General features: G+C 40.3%; 1 protein-coding gene across 1 annotated transcript in view; it reads right to left on the bottom strand.

Annotated features, from left to right (window-relative positions):
* The window catches only part of LOC131041621 (translocon at the outer membrane of chloroplasts 64), a 159,322-nt gene that overhangs the window by 78,335 nt on the left and 58,443 nt on the right, over window positions 1–22,544 (bottom strand). Inside the window, exon 4 of the mRNA XM_057974759.2 lies at window positions 14,765–14,890. Within this exon, the coding sequence (XP_057830742.1) occupies window positions 14,765–14,890 (126 nt within the window). The remainder of the gene's footprint in view (window positions 1–14,764; window positions 14,891–22,544) is intronic.

Below are 22,544 nucleotides of genomic sequence, written 5' to 3'. Positions count from 1 at the left end.
TTTATAAAAGTGTCATCTTTTTGTAATGATTTCAAATCTATTTATCAATGTTAAACTATTTAGGCAATTTTATAGATATATTACATATATTTATTAAAAATTTCAAAAAATTACATATGGCGAATTTAATTCGAATTTTATACATTTTGAATTTTTTCCGCATCGAACTTCATTCGAATTTCAAAGCTGTCGAACTTCGAATTCGAATTCGAACCTGGTGACTTAGCTTAGATCCATATAATCTTTGAGAGATATTTTGGTTTCCAATATACTGTCAACCCAATCTTGGTAGAATTGTTTTTGTAGTTCTACTAGTGTTGGCTCTATGTTTCTTTGATCCTCCTTAATGAAGGTTGGAATAATAGGTCTAAGATTTGCAGTATGGTGTTCTGCTTCTCCTTTACTGACTGTTTTGTGGTTACTATTCATAGCTTGTGATAGTACTTGTAGCATTTGTGTCATTTGTTGTTGCGTGTTGTGTTGCTCCTTCATAAACTGGTCCAGCTTGGTGTTGAGTTCTCCCATTTTGATAGGCTGGCAGGACTGTGTGCTCTGATACCACTTGTAATGTCCCCTTTTTTGGCTATCTCAGAAAGCCGAGAAAATTACCTAATTCTGATTTCTTACTTTATCAAATAGTTGCAATTAGAATCAAGTAAAAATGTTACACAAGATATCAATTGCTAGTTCTGATATATATATATATATATATATATTCAAATTGATATTGAATGAATGTCAATGTTTGGTATACACTAATGGGGAATGCTATATATGTTTACTGATTTACCACTTGTGCTGATAAATAATTGATGCTATGTCCGATACATGATATGCTTATGCAATCGATCCAGCAGTGGGATTGCTATATCTGATATATCTATCTGTATATGCAATGAAGGCTGTAACGTGGTTCTGAATATGGCAATATTATCAGTCAGTGAAAATAGGGCTGCATCTGTTATATAGACTCTGGTTATATGCTCCGATATTTGGCCTTCAGCCTTGCTACCTTCACGATATTGGAATTATGAAGATATAGCTAATGCTGACGATGTCGTCTCTGGTTGATCTTTGAATGCTTGCATAAATAGTGATGCCTTCTCTGTTATTGAATGTATTCCTTATGCAACCAGTTCTTGACTCGAGGTCAAAAGCTCAGATCGAGCTATCCTATCAGATATATACAAAAGAGATAAAAATACATCCATGCTCTTGCGAATGTTTGGAGCTTGATTTTATACTTTGCTTATGATGTGAGGAGGCACAATGTCACAGCCATGTCTCTTGTTTGCTCCACTAATCACATTCCTTCATTATTAACAAATCGATCAATCGGAGTTGATTAACATAATTCTGGTTTGAAAAACTAACCAATGGACTGGTTAGTTGATGATCGAATTCCTTGATTTAGCATTTATTTATTGCCTAATCGTGATTGAGTGTCACATTATTTAAAGAAGAATGTTAATACGTATGACTTAGTAATTGTTTTGGAGGCATATGAAGGGATATTACATTATTATTATTATCCAGTTATAATATATGAATGACATGTTGATATGTAATGATCTATGTGATTTAATGATTGATATATTGTTGAAAACTTGAATGTTATGGATGATAATTTGTGTGGATTATTATTTCTTGAAAAGGACTAACATGCAGCTTGGAGGGAGTTCAAAGCTAGTCGTAACCTAGGAGATCTCTGATCCACTCGCAACCAAGGGAAATATACTCTTTTGGTCCACATGGAAGCAGTCAAACGAATGGCAAGAGAGTTGCGGTCGCATATAGTCCTTGTTGACTCTATCTCTTCAGCAGGCATGAAGGATTTCTATCATCGTCGAGTACAAGGAGGTTATGCCACATTAATTCAGACTTGATACAGTGAACCACGTCCCTGATTCTGTGCTAATAAGGAATAAGGGAGTCCGTTTCAGAACAAGACTCTTGAAGGGTAGTTATTATTTCTGTTTTTCCTTTTGTTGAATAAGTCGCCTCACTGTTAGGAAAGTGTGACATCTGTCTAGGAGCTGTTAAAAGAAGTAATGATATTAAGTAATTATGTAATGTTTCTATAATGGTCATTTAGTCAGTTAGTTTAGGATCTTTCCTTTTCGTAGTTAGTTCTTATTTAGAATGTTTCTCTTTGATCTTTCGTTTCTGTTTAAGAAACTTTGCTTGTAATTGCTTATTTAAGGAGCCTCCGTCTCCTTTGTTAATAACAACATCAAATTATCATTTCATGGTATAAGAGCTTAGTTTCTATTTTGGCGAATATTTTTAGTAAAAAAATTTGTGGGCTTTCTGATTTTTTTCCACAAAAAATCATATAAGGGTTTTGCTTGATTTTTTGCACAAAAATCAGGGATTTATTTCTGTTTACAACTCGTGATTGTTTTAAAAGGAGGAAGTGTTGTGTGAGTTGAGATCTTTTGCTACTAGCGTTAAGTTGTTTTCAGTTTTACCAGTTAATGAATGTTAGAACTATAAGAAATGCATACAATGGTTATTGCTAGATTCTCTATGTAATTGTAACCCTATTATTTTGGATATGATTTATGAAAGAGAATAGACAATGACTGTTATATTCTGAGTTAGTGTTTTGTTACTCTTAGGAGATTACACTCCTCAAGCAAGGGCCACTTGAGGTAATGTAATCCTCCTTCCTCTTTTTGTTAATTAGTTATTTATGAATGCAGTAGCTAGATTACTATTAGTTTCTTAATTACTATAAAGCCTATTCTTATGTTTTGTTAATGCTGTCATAATTAGAGTTCTGGTTGCAACCAGCTTGTTAATTGTAATTAGTTATTTACCGTCTCCCGCAGCCATTGTTGAGTTACTCTTTAAGTCTTCTGCAGCAACTGCCATATTCAATAGCTTTCCATTCTGCACTGTTGTACTTTCATTAGTTAGTGTTCTTACATGCAACAATAGGGAGCCTGAGAATCCTTTGTTGCACATACAGTACCAGTACCATCTTTGAAGATATGTCCCTGATCGATAATTAAGTGAACCACCATTTAGGACATACAGTTACCCCATTGAACACCTCAATATGGCTGAGTGCATGGTATACTACACCAACTCTATGGACATAGTGGAGGCCAGTCGCAAGACACCAAGCCATTCAGTGGACCACTATAGTAGGGTGCAATCAAAAACACAAATCAACTAGTAGGCAAACAAAGCCAAGTTTGGAAAGTCAAGGATTGCAGCATTTTATCTGACAGGTGAACAGACAAATAATTACATATTAATCAACTTCCTTGTCGCTTTAGGAAGGCAACTAGTGTTCTTAAACTTTAATGATAGCTCCAATGAAATTAAAAATGTTACATCCTCAAACAACTTGTTGATTGAGGTGGTGGTGGTGGAGGTGGGAGTGAAGAGTGTCCAAACAGAGATGAAAAATGCATCTACGTATGCAACAGTCAATATACTTCTAAGGGAATGCACTATATGCTATTTTGTTGCCCCTGGTCTACCCACTAAATTGACCTTCCCCTTAAGGATATAAGAAAGCTAGGTAAAGAACATGGTGAAAGATGCAAGTAGTGTGACAATACATCAACCACAAATTGGTTTGATTCTGAAAGACCACATGAAAGGGAAGGAGCTCATGCAATCAAGAATCACGAGGTTAACAAATAATTCAATAACTTTGCAAAGTATCACAACTGCACGTAAGCACATATCTGTGACCACCAAGTGGTTAGAAATCCTTAATCTAGGAAGGCCAGATAGAAGCGGGTTGTGAAGACCATTTTCCATGATACATTTGTTTAAGTACATGGAGTTGATAGTCATGTTAAGATTTTACTTATAAAAATCTTTATTCAATTTAATAATATTACAATTTATTAATTTTGTATTTTTCATATTTTAATTTGCTGATTTTTTTCTTTATTTAATTTTTTAAATTTTTGCTTTAATTTTTATACACTCTTGCTTTAGGTGTCAAAACCATTGGTTAGGGTTCTAAGGTCGGTGCATGGGGGCAAAAAACTCATGTTGTATCCATATAAGATCATGGACAAAGCCAAAGGGGCGATTCAGCATTCCTATGGGTTGAAAAAAAAAATATGAACCCATCCAGCGCATTGTTGATCAAAGGTGCAACTTAGACAAACATATTCATGATGCTGCCTACCATCTTAACCCTAAGTTTTTCTTCTCTAGTTCATTAAGAGTAAATAGGAAGGTTATGGATGGGCTCCACACATATATGGTGCATATGAACCCCAATGAAAACCTTTGCGACATCATGCTTGATGAGTTTAAAATTTATAAGAGGGAGACGGGAAGATTGTTTATTTCATCTCTATGCATTCAAAGGAGAGTCACTATGCAACCAAGTTTAAAAAACATATATGCTTAATTTTAGTTTTTCGTTTACTTTACCTTTACATGTACTAAATTTTTTATAAAGTTATAAATGTTTTCCTTGCAAATTTGTGGTATGAAGATTTTGTTTGGTGCAAGAACACCTAATCTTCAAAAACTCACCATCTACATTTTGGCCCTACCCTTTAGTACTAGTTATGAGCGCAATTGGATTGTTTTCCAAGCTATTCACATAAAGAAGCACAAGTTGACTCAAAAGAATCTTAATGACCTTCTCTCCCCCTTGAAGCGGATTAGAAGGTTGCCCCCTCAAAGTGGTCGCTATGCCCTAACCCTACATCTTTTAAACTTTTGTTATAGAAGAAATTTATAGATTATGAAAATTGAAATTATAATTTACAATTTTTGTTTATATTGAAATTTTCAAACTTGAAGATGATATGTATAAGTGTTAGTTGGTCAATGCTTGTGTTTCTCTTGGAAAGGGTTAAGTTCTTTAAAAACATTTGTATTGTTGAGGAAAGCAATATGAACCAATCAAATCAACTCTAATCCTTGGCTGACCATCTCTAGTCTACTTTTGTAATGGTACAAATAAAGACATACTTTTAATCCTCCACTTGGTATGCATTATTAATACTATTCATTATTTCAAGTCTTCATTTTGTCAAATAGGAGAGTAACCATTGGCATCGTTGCGTTCAAAGAAACTAGATCAGATTTCAGAGATTTGTGCTCTTAGACCCCAACAAAGATGAGAGAAGACCACAAAGCTGTCAAGACTAAGAGAATAGGCAATTTGAAAGGATCGTAGAGCAAAGAGGAAAAAGGAGAAGACCACAAGAAGCACTTGAGGATAACATGATCATATGACTCCCAAGCTTGAGCCTTTCTCGAGAACACAATCAAAGTCAGAGTGTAAGCTGAAATCAGAGCCTCAACAGGGGAAATCAAAAGACTAAGCATGGATGTCTGAAAACAATGAAAAAAGAATCCAAACCTAGCACAATAGAGAAATAGGATGAGAAAACATTAATATGTTGCAATCAAAGAATTGATCTAAAGTTTCCTCAAAACGCAGCTATTGATTTGCATGAATGCACAATACCAAATAAGGAAGCTTAAGGAAGCCATGATATACAATCTTTCCCAAGAGTGTACAAAAAAACATTTTCCAAAGCGAACCCCTTGTTTAAGGCATCACTAAAGTACTTCTCAAATGCTGGCATTTAAGTTTCAAAACATTGACAAAAAATGCCATTCAAAATTGGGATTTGGATTAGTCCCAAACCATGTAGCGTCCCCTTTCTCATAATTTAATTTGCGAAGCAAAGATCTCGTTAATTATTTCTCATGGGCTTAGGGAAGCCGAAGTGATATAGTTTCAATTTAATATTTAAATTGAAATTTGTTCATATTCTCCAATGCTTTGTAAATTGCATTTTTGGAGGCCTTTGGAGCAGTTTTAAGCGAATTTGTCCAAAAATGTTGTATAATTTTTTTGCTGTAGGTCTTCTAGAGATCTTTCCAATTAACCAAAGAAAATTGTTATTTTCCCACCAGGCTAGGAGTTAGGACCTCACCCAGTTGGGGTACCTAAAATAGATATTTTTCTAAATCTTGATTAATTTTGTCAATAGTATGTCCTCATCTAGCTGTTCTTTTCAACTTCCAATGAGGCATTGGAATTTGAGAACAAAGTTGGCCCTCCAACATCTATAAAATGAAAGCAATTTCTTCACTTCAACACCTCATTTTCATTATATCAAAACTTTGCTGAAATTGTTTCAGCACTTGTGTTCATTCACCCAATCTGAAGACCAAAACCCTTGGGTGATGAAATTAGCAGATGAAACTCCAAATTGTTTATTAAGAGGAATCTCAAATAAAGATAGTAATCTGGACATCAATAATTGTTTGGATTCCAACATAATTTTCAATAATTGTATTTATAGGTTTGTGTGAAAGGGAGCTCCAGCATACAGAAGATTATTTAGGATTTATCTATCATTTGTAGTGCTATTATATTTTATAGATTGTTTGCCTCATACGGTAAACGATTAAATGCAGAAAGTAAATGCACAGAACATAATGGAAATATATTAAATAACCAGTCTTTGTATTAATTCAACAGTCCATGTACATCAAGTGCTTATAACATTACCTGACTATCATGATGATACTTAGAAGGAACGATACGCAATATATAATACCCGAAGGGGTGCGACCAACCGTCGCGTCCAACTGCCCTTCGGGATGACTAACTAACTGATCGCCGTAACTCATTATTACCGATGACAGCAAACATAATATGACAACATAACATAATGATTATTCCCGGCAACATCATCCCCCCCAAGAAAAGAAGTCATCTCCGGACGATGGAATACAAAATAGAGATGAACTGCAGGAACTGCTGACGCCAGGCAAGCCCGGAACTCATACACCTGCTGCATCCTCGCCTGAAACCCTTTTCTACTACCATCAAACTTGTCTGCAAAACACGCTTTTCAATCTCAGCCTCCACCAACTGCTACCCAAATGATACTGTCTCCCCAGCCAATTTGTCCTCGATAGCCACCCGTGCTGCCCTCGTGGCATCCAACTCCTGGGTATGCTGAGCTACATCTCACGCTAGTACTGCCTCCATCCTAGTGGTCAGCTCCTCCCGAGCCCTCTCTGCATCCACCAAGGCAACCTCTCGTCCAGCCGAGATATACTCCGAGTTCCTCAAAGCGTACCATTCATGCCTGGAAGCGGCCACAACCTTCGAGGACAAAGGCTAGGAGACACCTCAAATCCTCCATCACACTCCCCAAAGGCTAATAACTGAACTGAATAACTCCCAGGTACCGTACAACTTTGCAATGCTTTCCCTCAGACTCTGTTTGTACCTCCAAATCTGTCTCCCTCTACGGCTTATGGCTTCCCTCCAATGCTGATCTTCAGGATTCTTTCTCATAGTACGGGACAACCCAACACCTACCGTGCCTTCTCTGATGCCTGTCGCCCAACTCAAAAAGTGTATTGTAGCTCAAAAATAAACTAGGGGTCGAGGGGCAGCGCCCCTCGCGGGGTCCGGGGATAGCGCCCCAGGTGCACTCCCTGTCACAGTACAGGGCGGGGTCGAGGGGCAGCGCCCCCGCCGCCAACACCAATTTACAACCCTCCGAACCACACGAAAGTCCATGGCGCGCATCATTTCTGTGATATTTTAAGATGTCAAAACCCTTCTTCTCCACTCTAATATTTTCAGCATCCTGGCTCCAGATGTCATCGAATAATTTTTCAATCTAGTTGTCGTCGTTTTTTTTGGCACTACAATGTCCCCGATGGCACCCCGGCCATACAACCTCCCCGTACGATCAACAGCAGACACCTCCAATCATACGGCCACCTTCCCGTGCGGTCGACACCCTCCTTACCGTACAGTCACACCTCTAGCCCTTCCCGTGCGGTCAACACCGTCCTTACTGTCCGATCACACCTCCAGCGTACGGACCACATGGTCAACCTTACGCACCGTACTGTCCTCCTTCTGCCCACTTCCAACTGGCAGTGTTCCCTTTGCGTCGTGTACTTGGTGTGCGCATACCCGTGCAATCCCCTTCCTCCGTGATATTTTCCTCCTTACGTGGCTGACTCTGCTTTCTAATTTCCTATGCTGAATTTTTTTTTTCCTTTCGACGGATTGTGCGGCTGTGCGGGCTTCTACGGGGCCGTGTATTTGTCTTTGTGTGGGCTTTAAAGGCGGCGGTGTTCCACCGTGTGCGGCTGTGCGGGCTTCTGCTGCGGGGGTTTATGTGTCCGGGTGTCCACCGCACGGTGGTTCCACCTTCGATCGTTTCACTGCACGGTGGTCCCACCATCGGTGTTGCCACCACACGGTGGTTCCACCACCTGGTGGCTCCACCTTCGGTGGTTCCCCTGTCGGTGGTTCCACCGTCGGTGTGGTCACCGTACGGTGGCCCCACGTCCCTCCTCTTTTTTTTTACCGTATGGTCAACTGTCGTATGACTGTACGGATTCTTTTTTTGACCGTACAGTCAACTGTCGTTCAGACCCCTACGACCGTATGGATTTTTTTTGATTTTTTTTTTTCTCTAAGTGTCCAGATTCGGCTCAGGTTTCGTGCCTCTGGGATCGCCCTTTCTCGGTTTGCCTCGCCCGAGAGTCTCCCGCTTTGGTCCCGTGCCTCTCGAGTCGCCTGCTCGGCCTCTCAGGTCCCCTTCCATCCTATCGGGTTCCCCTCCAGACTCTCGGGTGTCCCTCCGACCTCTCAGGTCCCTTGCGTGCTTCTCGTGGTAGGGTTTTAATTTGGACCCGTTGGTGGCAAGTCTATTTTCAATGGCCATCCGAAGAACAGGAACCACAAATTCAACAGGGACCACGGTCTCCTTCCCGTACATAAGAAGAAGAATAATAAAGATTTTGAAAGCTGCGGCCTTCCACACAGGGTTCCAATCGTTGCCGACACAATTGATCTTGTGATTATCTACGTCACTGAGGTTTGGGGCGTCTCCCTTCCAATATTCTCTGTATTTTGGCAGGTACACCTCTGTTGCTTGCTCGGGTTCCTCTACTTCGAGCCTGAAGCTTTGGAACATTTCGTAATCCTCCATCTGCCAGTGGAAGAGCCCGTTCAATGACCCCGTCTCATCCTCGGAACAGTCTCCTAGTTTGGGAATCCCTTCGTCGTTGGGCTCCCTGCAGCCCCATCCTTCGTCCCTCACGTCGCCTTTTCCTTCACCCTCCGATTCCGAAGATGTTGCCAGTTCCTCATCGATGACCTGGGTCCTCAGATCAATGGTGTACTTCCACCCCCCTTTCTCCATAGAAAGGGTGTTCTTTTTCCAGTCGTGGTTCACCTTTGTTGTAACCAGCCACCCTCTGCCTAAGATGGCGTCGTACCCCTTCTTCTTGAGTGGGATTACCACAAAATCTAGTATGAAGGGTTGCATGCCAATGGTGACCGGCTGGGCCATCAAGGTGCTAAGTGGCTTGATGTCGTGTTGGTCTGCACCTACCAAGTTGAACGTGGGTGGCCATAGTGTTGGCTTCCCCAGCTTCTTCCACGTATCCTCTGGCAGTACATTCACCCCCGAACCTCCATCCACGATGGTGTCCTTGAGGATAGCCCCGAGAATTCCCATCTCTACTACAGCAGGATGCTGACCACTATTTAAGGCCAACAACATTGGGTCAACCGAGGGGCTGACCGGAACTTCCGCCCGTGTGGCATGCAAAGGTGCCTACGCAGTGGTTTGTATCGAACTAAAAATGGCGGTTCTTAATTGTGGCATTGTTTCTAGAAGGTCCTTTACCCTTATAGGTACTTCCATCTCTAGTACTTGCCCAATGATGTTATTTTCAGCTTCCGTACGGGATGATGTACTCGCCACCTCGTTGTCCCGTCGTTCGGCCGTCATCTCACGTTCAATATCGGCCTTCGCCTCCTGTAGTCTCTCCTTCTCTATGCAGGGGTCAGGATAGGTTGCCTTCTTTGCCTGAGCGCGAGTGATTGCCAACACTTCTTTGTCTTCGCCCCTCTTTTCAATATTGAGCACATTCACCCCTGCTTAGGGCAGTGTATGTCATCGTGATCACCAGGGCCACACCATCTACACAGGCTCTGAGGGGTTTCAGTATTCTGGCACTCCTGAGCGAAGTGCCCCCATTGGTTGCAGGCCCGACATTGAATTATTGGCTAACCCTTAGCGTCATACTAGATACGGCTTCCGTTATTGTTATTGTTGCTATTCCTTCCGCCACCACGTCTGTTGTCCCGGTAACCTCCAGATGATGCCATTGTGTTGGTTTGATGGGCCATACCCGCTGGTGCGAATGTTGTGGCCTACTCCGTGAACAACACTTGGCTCATTTGCATACTTCGGGTTCTCATGTTGTATGGGCATTCCTTAATGGAGTGTCCCATCACTTGGCAAATCTCACAAAAGGCCTTCTTCGAGCAGGTGCCTTTTGTGTGGCCTTCTTCCTTACAATCAGTGCACCACACGTCTTCGTTTTTGCTCGTGCTTCCTTTCATGTTCTTAAATTCCTTCAACATACGGTGCATATCCTTTTGAAGAGTTCGCACCTTCTTACTTGATGATTCGTCATTACTGCTTTCTCCCGAGGACTCCTCTTCTCCAGAGGACTTGTCCTTTTTCTTCCGCGATGTTTTGTCTTCACTTTCCAAATCCATCGCGCAGTTGTATGCGTCATCATATGAAGTGGGCGGTACAATTTTCATCTTCCTCCACAGGGATGACCGCAACCCCTCCACGAACCATCTCTTCTTTAGTCCGTCAGCCAACTGGTTCTCCATCTTCCCCAGTAATTCCTTTAATCATCGGCTGTATGTTCGCACTGTTTCCTATTTTCCCTGCTTTGTGCTTAGTATCTCCACCACGATCTCATTATCATCTCGAAGGAGTCGAAACTCCTCAAAAGCTTTCTGTAGGTCGTCACATGTTCCCACCTTTGTTTTGTCCACATCGGAGTACCAATCAATGGCTACTCCTCTCAGGGTGGCAGGGAACTACACCACCCAATCAACTTTGTCAACTACCCCGTTGGCTGACCATATTATTTCACACGTTCGGCAGTGCCGTACGGGGTCATCGTTGCCATCCCCGTTGAATTTAGGCAACTTCTGTTTGCCCGCCATCGATGGGGGTCGTCTACCTGGAGGTGGTTGTGGCTGTGTATGTGCCCCTGCGCTGCTCCCTCCGATCCCTCCGATGCCGGTGGTGTCCCCTGCGGGGGTGACTGGAGATACGGTGTTTTGCCTGCCGAGTGTGGCACCTACCGTACGATTATCCTCCCCAGGGTTGTCACCCGCACCCACTGTTGGCTCCCTTTGGTGATCCTCACTTTGTAGTGTAAGGGATAAGTTTCTGAACCAATCCCAGGTCTCTTCAACTAGATCTCTTCATAACATTGTTTCCTCCAGAAACTCTTCGTGTCTTCTCACCCTACGGTGGTCTGGTGATGCGTAGAAATTCCCCTCGGCTTCTGCACCCTCCGTGACACCTCCTTGGTTCCCTTCGGGCAACCCTTCGGCAAGTCGTCCCTCGGCAAGTTGCCTCAACCTCCGTCTACGTTCTACATGTTGTTCCAGAATCAAGGCCCTCTACGCAGCCTCCCACTCGTCCGTTTCTACTTTTTTATTTCTATCTTTATTAAATAGGTTGGGCATTAATTGCCGCACATTTCCATGATTCACAATACATAAACCAAAACACGTTTTTATAAATTCATTTCGTCAGATACCACTCGTGTCAATGACACTTTTATTTGAATATAGAAAGTTCAAGTTTCAATTCCATCCTGGCCTGGCGCCATCCCGTTCGCCTTCCCGTCGACTGCTTTCCTCATACTGTTGAAGGATTTGTTGGCGTCGCTCTTCCTGGGCAATCTCCTCCATGCGAGCTTGTTGTGCTAGCGATGCCTGTGCAAGCAACCGGGGAAGATGGTTCATCAACCGATTTACTGCAAGGCTCACCTCCAACGCTGTCCACACGGCACTTGGTGGGATTTCCGCCTCCATCGCCTCTCGTCGGACGTAGGTCTGGATAGCTACCTGGAGCAGAATTGAAAATTCTCTCATTGCGGTGTCTTCTCCTGTGTAAAGTTTTGTTCGCGCGTCGTCGGCCTCTAGGTTTACCTCACCAACGGGTAGGCCCATCGTGTCCGTGCGCCATCCACGTCTTCCGTTCCCGAGTACGTCTAGGCAATGGCGCCAAATGTTTGCCTCATACGGTAAATGATTAAATGCAGAAAGTAAAATGCAAAGAACATAATGGAAATATATTAAATAACCAGTCTTTGTATTAATTCAACAGTCCATGTACATCAAGTGCTTATAACATTACCTGACTATCATGATGATACTTAGAAGGAACGATGCGCAATATATAATACCCGAAGGGGTGCGACCAACCGTCGCGTCCAACTGCCCTTTGGGACGACTAACTAACTCACTGCCGTAACTCATTATTACCGACGACAGCAAACATAATATGACAATATAACATAATGATTATTCCCGGCAACATAGATTTCAATATTTTGCTGCACATTTTATTAACAAGAATTGGCTCCAGCATGTTGTGAAGTTTCCATTTGTGTGCAAATATTATCTATCCTTCTTGCATAGTTTTAGTGAGCAAATATGCATAGTTAATTCAAAAAAACTCTCAACTCACCTTCATGGGGTCTTGGAGATCAAAAAGTAATTAAAATCTGTTGTGGATGGTTTGTTGTAAATTTCATTTTATTATAAAATCAGATGTTAGAAAAATCAAAGTTTATGTGTGCTAGCAATGCAGGTCTAGTTTTTTAGTGGATTTATGTGCAGATGTAGTTTTAGACTTTCAGTTGTGGGCATTTCATATTTCAGCGCATTTTATAATTGGGCATAGAACATCATTTGGATATTTCAGATCTATATATATTTTATTAATATTTTGGTTTGGGACATTAAACACTCCAAGAGTCTTGGACTTACTACATTTTATGAATCAATGGGAAAATAAGTTCATACTTTGAAAGCAAAGATTGAATGAGGCTTTGCATATTATACAATAAGGTACAAAATTTAGATTTCAATCAACAATTGTTACAGAACATTATCCTTTGCTTAGAAGGAGGATTGAGAGGATACACCATAATGATAATAAAATATAAATACATCACTTTGAGTTAAGTGAAGATTTTGTCATAAATATAAGTTGAATAACTGTCTGCTTCAAAACTGTTTTATAGCCACAAAAGTGGAAAACAGAGCATCAATCTCTGCACATGACCCGAATCCACAAAAAGGCAATGTGGACTTCCAAAAACCCAAATGGAAACATGTGATTTAGAACAGCTGTAGAAAGTGCAAGATGTAGGAAGAAAGGAAAACAATCAGCACACAAAACAATGAGAAAAAGAGATGCTTTCCAAAACAAAAATCCAAAAGGGGCTGGTGCAAATAAAACAAGAACAATAACAAATGATTATTGACAAGAAAGACAGAGAGATATGTTTGGAATAAAACAGTGAGCAGCGGACAAAGAATATGGAAATGGAGGTGGACAAGAAGGAAGATTAGGAGAGAAACTTCATACTAAGATTCTGTCTTCAGAATGCTGTAACCATGAAATAAGAAGAAAATCTCTTAAAGTTAAAACACCAGGAAAACTAAAAGGACTCCACGAGAAGCAAGATCAAGCAATTTAACAATAAGAAGAACCCCACCAAATAAGAACAAAGAAGGAAAGGATTAAATTCATGACAGAATCCAAATGGAGACTATGATAGATATTGCAACTGGCACCCAACCTCAAATGGAAAAGATCCTATGAGGGGCCATGCAGCCCAAATTCTCTAAATGAATATCATTTCTTTCTTGGAATATACAGGAGTTCAATATCAGAGTAAAGAAAAGGGCATTAAAGGGCCTCATTAACAAAGATAAGCAAAACTTTATTATCCATAAAGAAAAGAAATTGGGGAAGTAAATTCCAAAGCAAAAAATGCTTCAAGTTTGGAAGCAATGCCAAATTAGAGACTCTTGATCTGTAAGCAATGCCACAAATTAGTAATTACAAATTTACAATATGGCAATCCCTTAATCCCAGATCATCCTTGTCACCAAAGATTGAGTTTTTGTGGTTGGAAAATGAAATAATTCACAGATCAAGTCTGTAGCTAATGTTCTACTTCTGTCAGCTAGTTTACGAATGATAAAAAATAAATCTTCCATTAGACTTTGCCACTTACGTGAGCTTTCTTATCAGCTAGTTCACCACGATGTTATTCTGTCATCGAGCACATCTGAATTACTTACAGATGCTTCTTGTGTTTTTCTCATTTCCTCCTAATCATGGCATTTAGTACCAACCTCGCATTATAGTCATTCAAAGACAGGTTTTTTTAAAGGATGTCCATTTTCACAAATCCTTATTATCCCATGTCAGAAATTTCCCAGATGCTTATCTCTGTACCATCCTAACTTTGATTACCTGACATTTCCAAAGCTTGAAACAATCCTATGGGGACTTCATGGTACATCATCTTCAAAATACTTTGTATCAGAAGGGAAGAGGTGTTATGTTAAGAGGCATCCAGATCAAAAGAACCAGCTTACACTTCCAGGTATCACACCAAAGAATCTGAATGGAATGAAACGATCAATCTATCCCTCTTCGATTCTTCCAACAGGCTTCGTGAAGATTATGAAAATTTATGTATTTAACACAAACATAAGAGAACATGCACCCAATTGTTTCAGATACCAATCTGAAAGACAGGAACCAAAGTGCCCTTTACATGTTATTATTTTAACTATAACTATACATATCTCCAAAAAAACAAAGGAGAACAACTGAAAGGATCACTGTATATCTATCTAATTTCATACCAACAGTGTCAAAACTCTGAGCCATCGGCACAACACCCACAGTGGAAACAGCCCCATGAGAAGGGCGAAACCCTAGAATGCCACAAAATGCAGCAGGCACTCTCACACTTCCACCTGTATCAGTACCTGCAAAGGAAAGTAAAGCAAATGTTAACAGCAGTGAAGAATCACGAGTTCTGTAGTAGCATATGACATTAAAAATGAAGATCTTTCGCATCAAGTATTCTCATCTCTAAAACAAAAAATATTTAAACAAACACACCAACAGAATAAACTTACATCACAGCCATCTATTAATTCTCTCCAACTGAATTATGGGGATCTAGAGAGACTAGCTCAACAATTCGGTCCACATGCCAATACCCTAATGAAAAATTTTGAGAAATTCATACATATCAAGTCATTTTAGACTCATACAATATTATATCCATTTTGGGAGAACTAAGTACTAGATTTGGAGTAAATGTTAATCAATGAACCGAATTCCATTTCGGGCAGAATGTGTTGCAGGCAATTAATCAAATTGCAAACGTGAGATGTCTTGTTTATTTCGTCTTCTTATACATCATTATAACAGGGGGAACATTCTCAAGTTGCCATGGGATCTGCTGGTCCTTCATCTCTGGCCTACCTATAGTTCTTCTACCAAATCACGACTGCCAGTTAGTCCTTGCATGCCAAACCTTGTGGCTATATGGATGACACAACAGTATGAAAGCATCTTTGTTGGAGAAGTTGAAAACTTTGCTGAGAAAACTAAAGCAATCATGGGCAAGGACACTCATTATTCCTCTTGTGGATCTTTTAATGCGGCACCTTGTGCCAGGAGTCTATTCAAAATGATACTGATGGTGACAATAGCTAAGTTACCGGGTTACCGGGTTCGGGCCCTGCAGCCCAGATGTGGGTCTGGGTCCACTCCGGATCCAACTCCGCTCCAGGTCCTGGTCCGCGTTCGGTACGGGGTCCAGTTCACTGGTCACAAATTTCATAAGCTTATTATTTTTTCTATGAATTTTTAGTGAAGTTTTTTATTTATTTATTAATTCATTTAAAAGCTTTTTAACAAATCTATTGATTATTGTATATATTATTATAATATAATATAATAAATATAATATTCTATTATTGATATAATATTATAATAATAATAATGTATATTAATATATAGAATATTATAAATATAATATAATATAATAAATATTATAATAAATATAATAAATATTATATTATGTTATAAAAATAATATCGTGTATATATATATAGTTTTTGTACTAACGAACCCAAACTCCTTTTTATAATTTTGTCAAACCAGCAAACCAGGTTCTCGAACCTGAACCAATGCCCGAACCCAAACCGGCAACTTAGGACAATAGGCATGCTGACAAATGTAAATTTCTCTTGGTGAGGGTAATATAAATTTGTTTAGAGCACCAGCACAACTGTGAATGCAGGAACTCATTTTTTCTTTGGTGGTTAATGTGGTTCCTTATACCAAGAAGTTGATTCAATATGATAGTGTCACACTTACTGATAGTAAAGGGACTTGTTATCACTGCTCCTTGCACTCATAGTGCACCAAGTGCATAAGCCAGCTTTGGCCTAGGGAAGAGACTGATTGTACTTTACAAAGGAATTTCAGACAATGGAAACACCTTGCTTATTCTTCAAACTAAAAATTCCATGAGTTCTTTTGCTACTACTGCTGTCAACAACATAGGAGGAGCTGTTGGAGACCAGGCTTCCAGTTTTCAATGAAGATTTGCATTTTGATGAAGACCCTGCTCCTGCTGATGATTTTGGCCCCAACAGAGTTTCTTTATTTCTGAATTTATACTGTTGTTAATACTTTCCTGGTTCAGCTTTAGCTGTTTTGGTTTAAAACTTTAAAACCTTTTTTTGTAACAGATTCAACCAGGTTCCACAGATATTGGCAACTCTGCCCTTCACCTGATTACAAATGATGATTAAGTGCACGCCTATACCAGAATTTTGCATTACCTAGGCTGCTGCAACTAGGGAATCCATTCGGTCAAAGTCATCCAAGGATCAAACTTAATATCACCATACCTCCAGTGATTTGAATCTTGTCAGATGATGTTACACACCATTACTCACCAATTAGGCTCAACCCTGTCGATTTGGTTTGATACTTCAGAATATTGTGGATACATGCATTTTTATTAAGCCCAAGATTGGAGCATATCCCTTTTGCAAACTTCCTATCCAATTTCAGAAGAAAATTAAAATAAATAAATCATTACCAAGCATTACAAGTTAAACACTCAACATTATACATTAGTCAAACAATGATGATAACATAATTTCAAATGTATGTTAGCAAGAATTTGGATGAGTCTGAAAGGTGAGCAATGGCAGGAGGGACATGAGGGCAAGTGGGTGAACTAGCCACTATAACCATGGACCTCTGTTTTGTGGGCAGAACCCCTTCTTTTTCCTATACTCTTTAGTCAAAGGGAATTATGTGTGGAGTGGGGTTTGATTCCCAAGCATTTTCTAGTAGCTCATTCCTTTTATGGGTTTTGCAGGGATGGCGACCTGCATGGCAGCTAAAGGGGGTCCAAGGGGCCAACAACCCCCAATCTTTCTTTTAAAGCCACACTTAACATGAACGAGCCCTCTTCATCTGGGCATGAAAAAGGAATCCATTACTTAGTGCATGCAACAAAGGTGTCCAGATCAAATCAACAAATGATTAATTGCCTGAATTCCAATGGATGCCTTGAGAAAGGCAAAGATCACCTGATTCTGGTTACTAATCCAAAATCTACTGTGGATGATGTTTTATATTTGTCCAAACATGGTTTAAATTTGCAAGTTCATGGGTATTCCTATTTCTCTGCAGTTTTTATTCCAAACTTCTAATTGCTTACTTCACTATCCTAGACTCTGAAAAATAAGAACTAGTGTTTTGAAATATTTATAAATGCTTGTCTTTAACCAAAAGAATTTATTAATTAGTATCTATGCTCATCCTCATTTTTGGAATTGGAATTAGAAATGCTTAGTTTATTAATTATTTATGTATTTATATGGGTTATTCATATTTCTCGCCTCTCCCTCCCTCTGCCTTATCTTGCAAGTTTATGGGTATTCATACTAATTTGTATTTGTGAGAACCATATTTCCATAATCAGGTAGTTTTATTATCAAACCTTGGCATGTAGGGTGAGATCCACTGGAGGAGCTTCTGGCTAAGATCACTATATTGATTCATTTCCCTCGACTTCCATGGAAATCTAGAGATAAGATATTTTGCAATCTATCATAACAGTTATCAAGAAACCCTTAGGACCTTCTCACCCTACGTTGGACAAAAAGGTAGCTTCTTTTTCTTGTTTATATGTTTTTTTTTTTGGTCGGTAATATTTATATTTTATTAATAGTAAAGCATGAAATACATATCAGATTTGCAAAGTTTCCAAAAAGCCTGGGATCTACACGTGACCCCTACCAAACCCTACCAATAACACTCCCTTCATCCATCCGAATAGACCTAGAACCAGTTGGCTTTCTTTAAAAAATTGCCAACACTTACATCATTACGAGAGTTTCAAACAAAAAATTACCAAAATTGAAACCCATATTACCCAATGTATAACAAAGTTACAAACTGCCCAAACCAGACACCAGAAACTACACCACAGACTGCACTATTAAAATATATACCATTTACAATTAAAACAGAGATACCCCAAATTTCATTTTGACATCAATTTTAAACCAAAAAGACAGCCAAGAAAACATAGAGCCCCGAGATGCCTTCCCATTCAGAAACTAAGGCACGCATGAAGCTTGTCCGCTCGGGCCTTCACCACCATTGTTCTTCCCTTCACCACCCATAAAGGCTCCAAAAAATACAATCTCCCTCTTTTTCTGCTTTGCCCTCCTCACATCCTCCATCTTCCGCTTGCCCTTGTACTTGGAATCCACCACTGCACGTTCACCATCTCCATTACCTCGAGCCTCCACCTCTTTCTCCTTCAAATACAACTTGAGGGAATCCCAGCCAATGGCCGCTTTCGCTCGCCATTCATCTCTGTCCAACCCAAACGGCCATCGTATGAAGGGCACCAATTCCCTCAACTCATGAAATCCATCAATATCAAGCCCTTCCCCTACATCAAAGCCTACCCCAGGCATGGCCATGTTCAACAGCTCCATCACCCCACACAGTCAGTCGTCCTCAATGCATTGTCACATCACTTGGAGAATGACATCCTTTTGTTCTTCGAGTTCTAGACCCCAGGCCATTACCATCGTTACCACATCCACATTGGTTTTGTATTTGTGCATCGTTTTGAGGAAGCACTCCCCTAACACCATCTCCAATATTTGCATGAAGGCCTCATCACCGAACTTGAAGATGCATTTAATTCTCTTTGCAGAGACATCCCCGACAAACGCCAATCCCTGCCTTTTGGTGCACAAGGTAAACGTTGCATCCATATCTTTCACCACCTCAGCCAACACCGTCACCAGATGCATCCAAAAAGGGGGCCTAGACTACTATAAATAATGCCCCATCACATCCCCACATTCTCAAGCTTCCCAATTAATTAATGCATTAAAGATCTTATTGTACGCAGCCATCCACATCATCCCCTAAATAATAAATAAAATCAAAATCGAATTATGGTATTTGCCACCGGTCACACCCTTTCATGTTAACAGACTTTGATTAAGCGATTCATAATAAATCGTGTTCCTCACGATCAGTCAAGTAAGCGATGATCTTAATGCTTGTTAACGTGTTGTGTTATCATGAGTGGTACGTAGGGAAGAGATGTGTCTTCCCACATGGGAAGACATATGATGTGTCTTCCCACATGGGAAGACATATCTCTTCACTACGTACCCTCTCATTCACATATATATAACATGCATACAATGAGGAGGAGCACAATACCGCAATTGATAAGTGTTGTGCATCCTTCCATTCACACTACAGCAGTTCAAAATTAATTTCAAATTATATCATCTCTTCTATCCTCTTGATCACAGAATTTGAATAAACTTAACATGGTATGAGCCAGGTCCAGGCTAGGAGCCCCAAGCACATGAGAGGTGTGGCTTAAGGGGGGGTGTTGGTGTTGGGAATAAGCCACACCCGGACCGACGATGGAGCCCCAAGCACATGAGAGGTGTGGCTTAAGGGGGGGTATTGGTGTTAGGAATAAGCCACACCCAGACCGATGATGGACTGGTCCAAGAGGGGCCAGTAGCTCAGTGGTAGAGCACTCCAGCAGCGTATGGAAGGTCCTAGATTCGAGTCCTAGCTGGTCCATGTCTCAACATGATATCAGAGCTAAGTTAAGGAAGATCAAATTAAAATTTGTAACGATCATATAGACTTTCACCCGGCTCTTAGTAGATTACATTCCTATAATCCTAATGACAACCAGAGTTAGGTTTGAAGATCGACTAGATGGAGCATCAAATTTTGTATCTTGGAAATTCAGGGTCATGCTTGTTTTGAAAGAAAATAAAATTGACTCCCATGTCAAAAGTGAAATTCTTGAACCCTCTAATGATACGGAGAAAATTCAGTGGAGCAAGGACAGTGAGAAGGCTCTTAAGATAATTGTGGATTCAGTGAGAGACCACATTCTACCAGTTATTTCTAAATATGAGACGGCTTTTCAGATGTTCAAAGCCCTATCTGACATTTATGAAATCAACAACACTAGCAGGGCCCTCAACTTGAAGAATCAACTACACCATATAAAGATGAATAAAGGAGACACAGTTACATCCTATATCTTGAGGATCACTGAGCTTAGGGATCAACTATCCACTATTGGACATCTAGTAGACAACAAAGAACTTTCTATGATGGCCCTAAATGGACTTCCTACCTCATGGGAATCGTACATTCAAGGAATCAGTGCTCGTTCTGAATTTCCTAAGTTTGATAGATTGAAAACCGATTGCATTCAAGAGGAATCACAACTTGTCACAAGAGGAATAAAACAAAACAATGGTAATGAGGACATTCAAGTTCTAAACTCTAATTCCCACAAGAAAGGAAAGAAGAAGAACTTTAAGAGAAAGAGGGACAACGGCTCAAATGGAAAGGGGTCTTCAAAGAAGAAGAGAGATATTTCTGAAGTACAATGTTTCAGATGTGACCGATATGGGCACTATGCAATGAAGTGTCCAGACGGGATCAAGCAACAGGCTTCAATGGTAGAAGTTAAGAAAGGGAGTGATTCCGAGAAACTAGTCTTCTACTCAGCCCTCTCTAGTCAAGTCACCTCCAGTTCCAACACATGGGTGATTGACAGCGGAGCATCTCGACACATCACTGGATTTTGTGAGCACCTAGATACACTTGTGGAAAATTCAAATAAATAAGTGATAATTGGTGATGACTCAAATTATCCAGTTATGGGAATAGGAACCTGCAATATCAACCTAAAGTCAGGTATATCCCTATAGCTGACTAGAGTTCAATTTGTACCTGGTATAAAGAGAAACCTTGTCTCAGTTTCTGCACTTGAAGATAAGGGTTACAAATTAACCTTTATGGAGGGAAAGGTACTTGCTTGGCCAGAGAACTCCACCATCAAGAAAGCCGACACCATTGGAGTAAGACAAGGGAGCCTCTACAGACTTTGCACCAATCCACCTCAAGCCTTGATTCATGAGACTCCAGATTCGAATGAACTTTGGCACAGAAGATTAGGGCACCTTCATTTCCATGCCCTACCTAAGATAGAGAAGATGGTGCTTGGCTTACTGTTGTGACATTTTCACACATCGCCCCATTGCAAATGGGGACCCTTGTTTTTTTCTAGTTAGCCTTTGCATTTTGAGTGCTGTCGGGGAGATCAATAGGATAGCAAGTCCGGCTTGAGTGATGTCCTGATCTTGAAATTTGGCTAAGTCTGGAATGTCCTGATCCTGAATTTGACTAAGTCTGGAAACTGAAAAACCTCAAAAAACTAGATTTTGCAATATAACTCCTGGAGGTCTGAAACCACTCTCAAACATCCTGAAAGTATATATGGAATATAACTTAAAGTATAAGAAACATAGAAGGAAATGTCACTTATACTTAAATGTTATATTCCATTAAAATTGTCCTGATTGAGAGTTCAAAAAGTCAAATTTCGCTCCTGTCCTTCACTGAGGATCCAGAGCAAAAAGCACTCCTGTCCCTCTCCAAGGGTCCAAGGCGAATCGCTCATGTCCCTCACCAAGGGTCCAGAGCGAAAAAGCTTAGTGGAGTCATTCCTGACCTTGTTTGGACAAATTGAGACATCAAAGGAATGAAGGAGGACGTAATCAACCCATTGAAGATAGTTTTGAAAGTTAACAAGGCATAAATGAGCTCATAAAGGCCAGGGCGCTCCTGTCCCTCTCCAAGGGACCAGAGAGATTTTCCCTCAAGACAAGTTTTTGGCAAAAGGCAGGCAAGTTTCGCGTTTGAGGTGGGTGAAGGAAGACGCAATCGATCCGTTGAAGATAATTTTCGAAGCTAGCAAAACACAAGTGAGCTTATAAATGCAAAATCGCTCCTGTCCCTCTGCCAGGGACCAGGGCGAAAAACACATTAGCCAACCTTCCTCTCCAAATTCGGACGAATCCAAGTCAAGACGCAAGGTCAAAATGATGTTTAAAAGGTTTCACGGAGGAATGAAGTTGCAAAGACCACAAGACTTGATAAAAATGGCTAAGGCGCTCTTGTCCTTCACTCAAGGACCAAGGCGAGATTCTTAACAAAGTGATATTTTCATCATGCTTAGGCGCCAAT

The sequence above is a fragment of the Cryptomeria japonica genome, chromosome 8, assembly GCF_030272615.1.
Source record: "Cryptomeria japonica chromosome 8, Sugi_1.0, whole genome shotgun sequence".
Lineage (NCBI taxonomy): Eukaryota > Viridiplantae > Streptophyta > Pinopsida > Cupressales > Cupressaceae > Cryptomeria > Cryptomeria japonica.
This window is presented reverse-complemented; position numbering and strand designations above follow the sequence as displayed.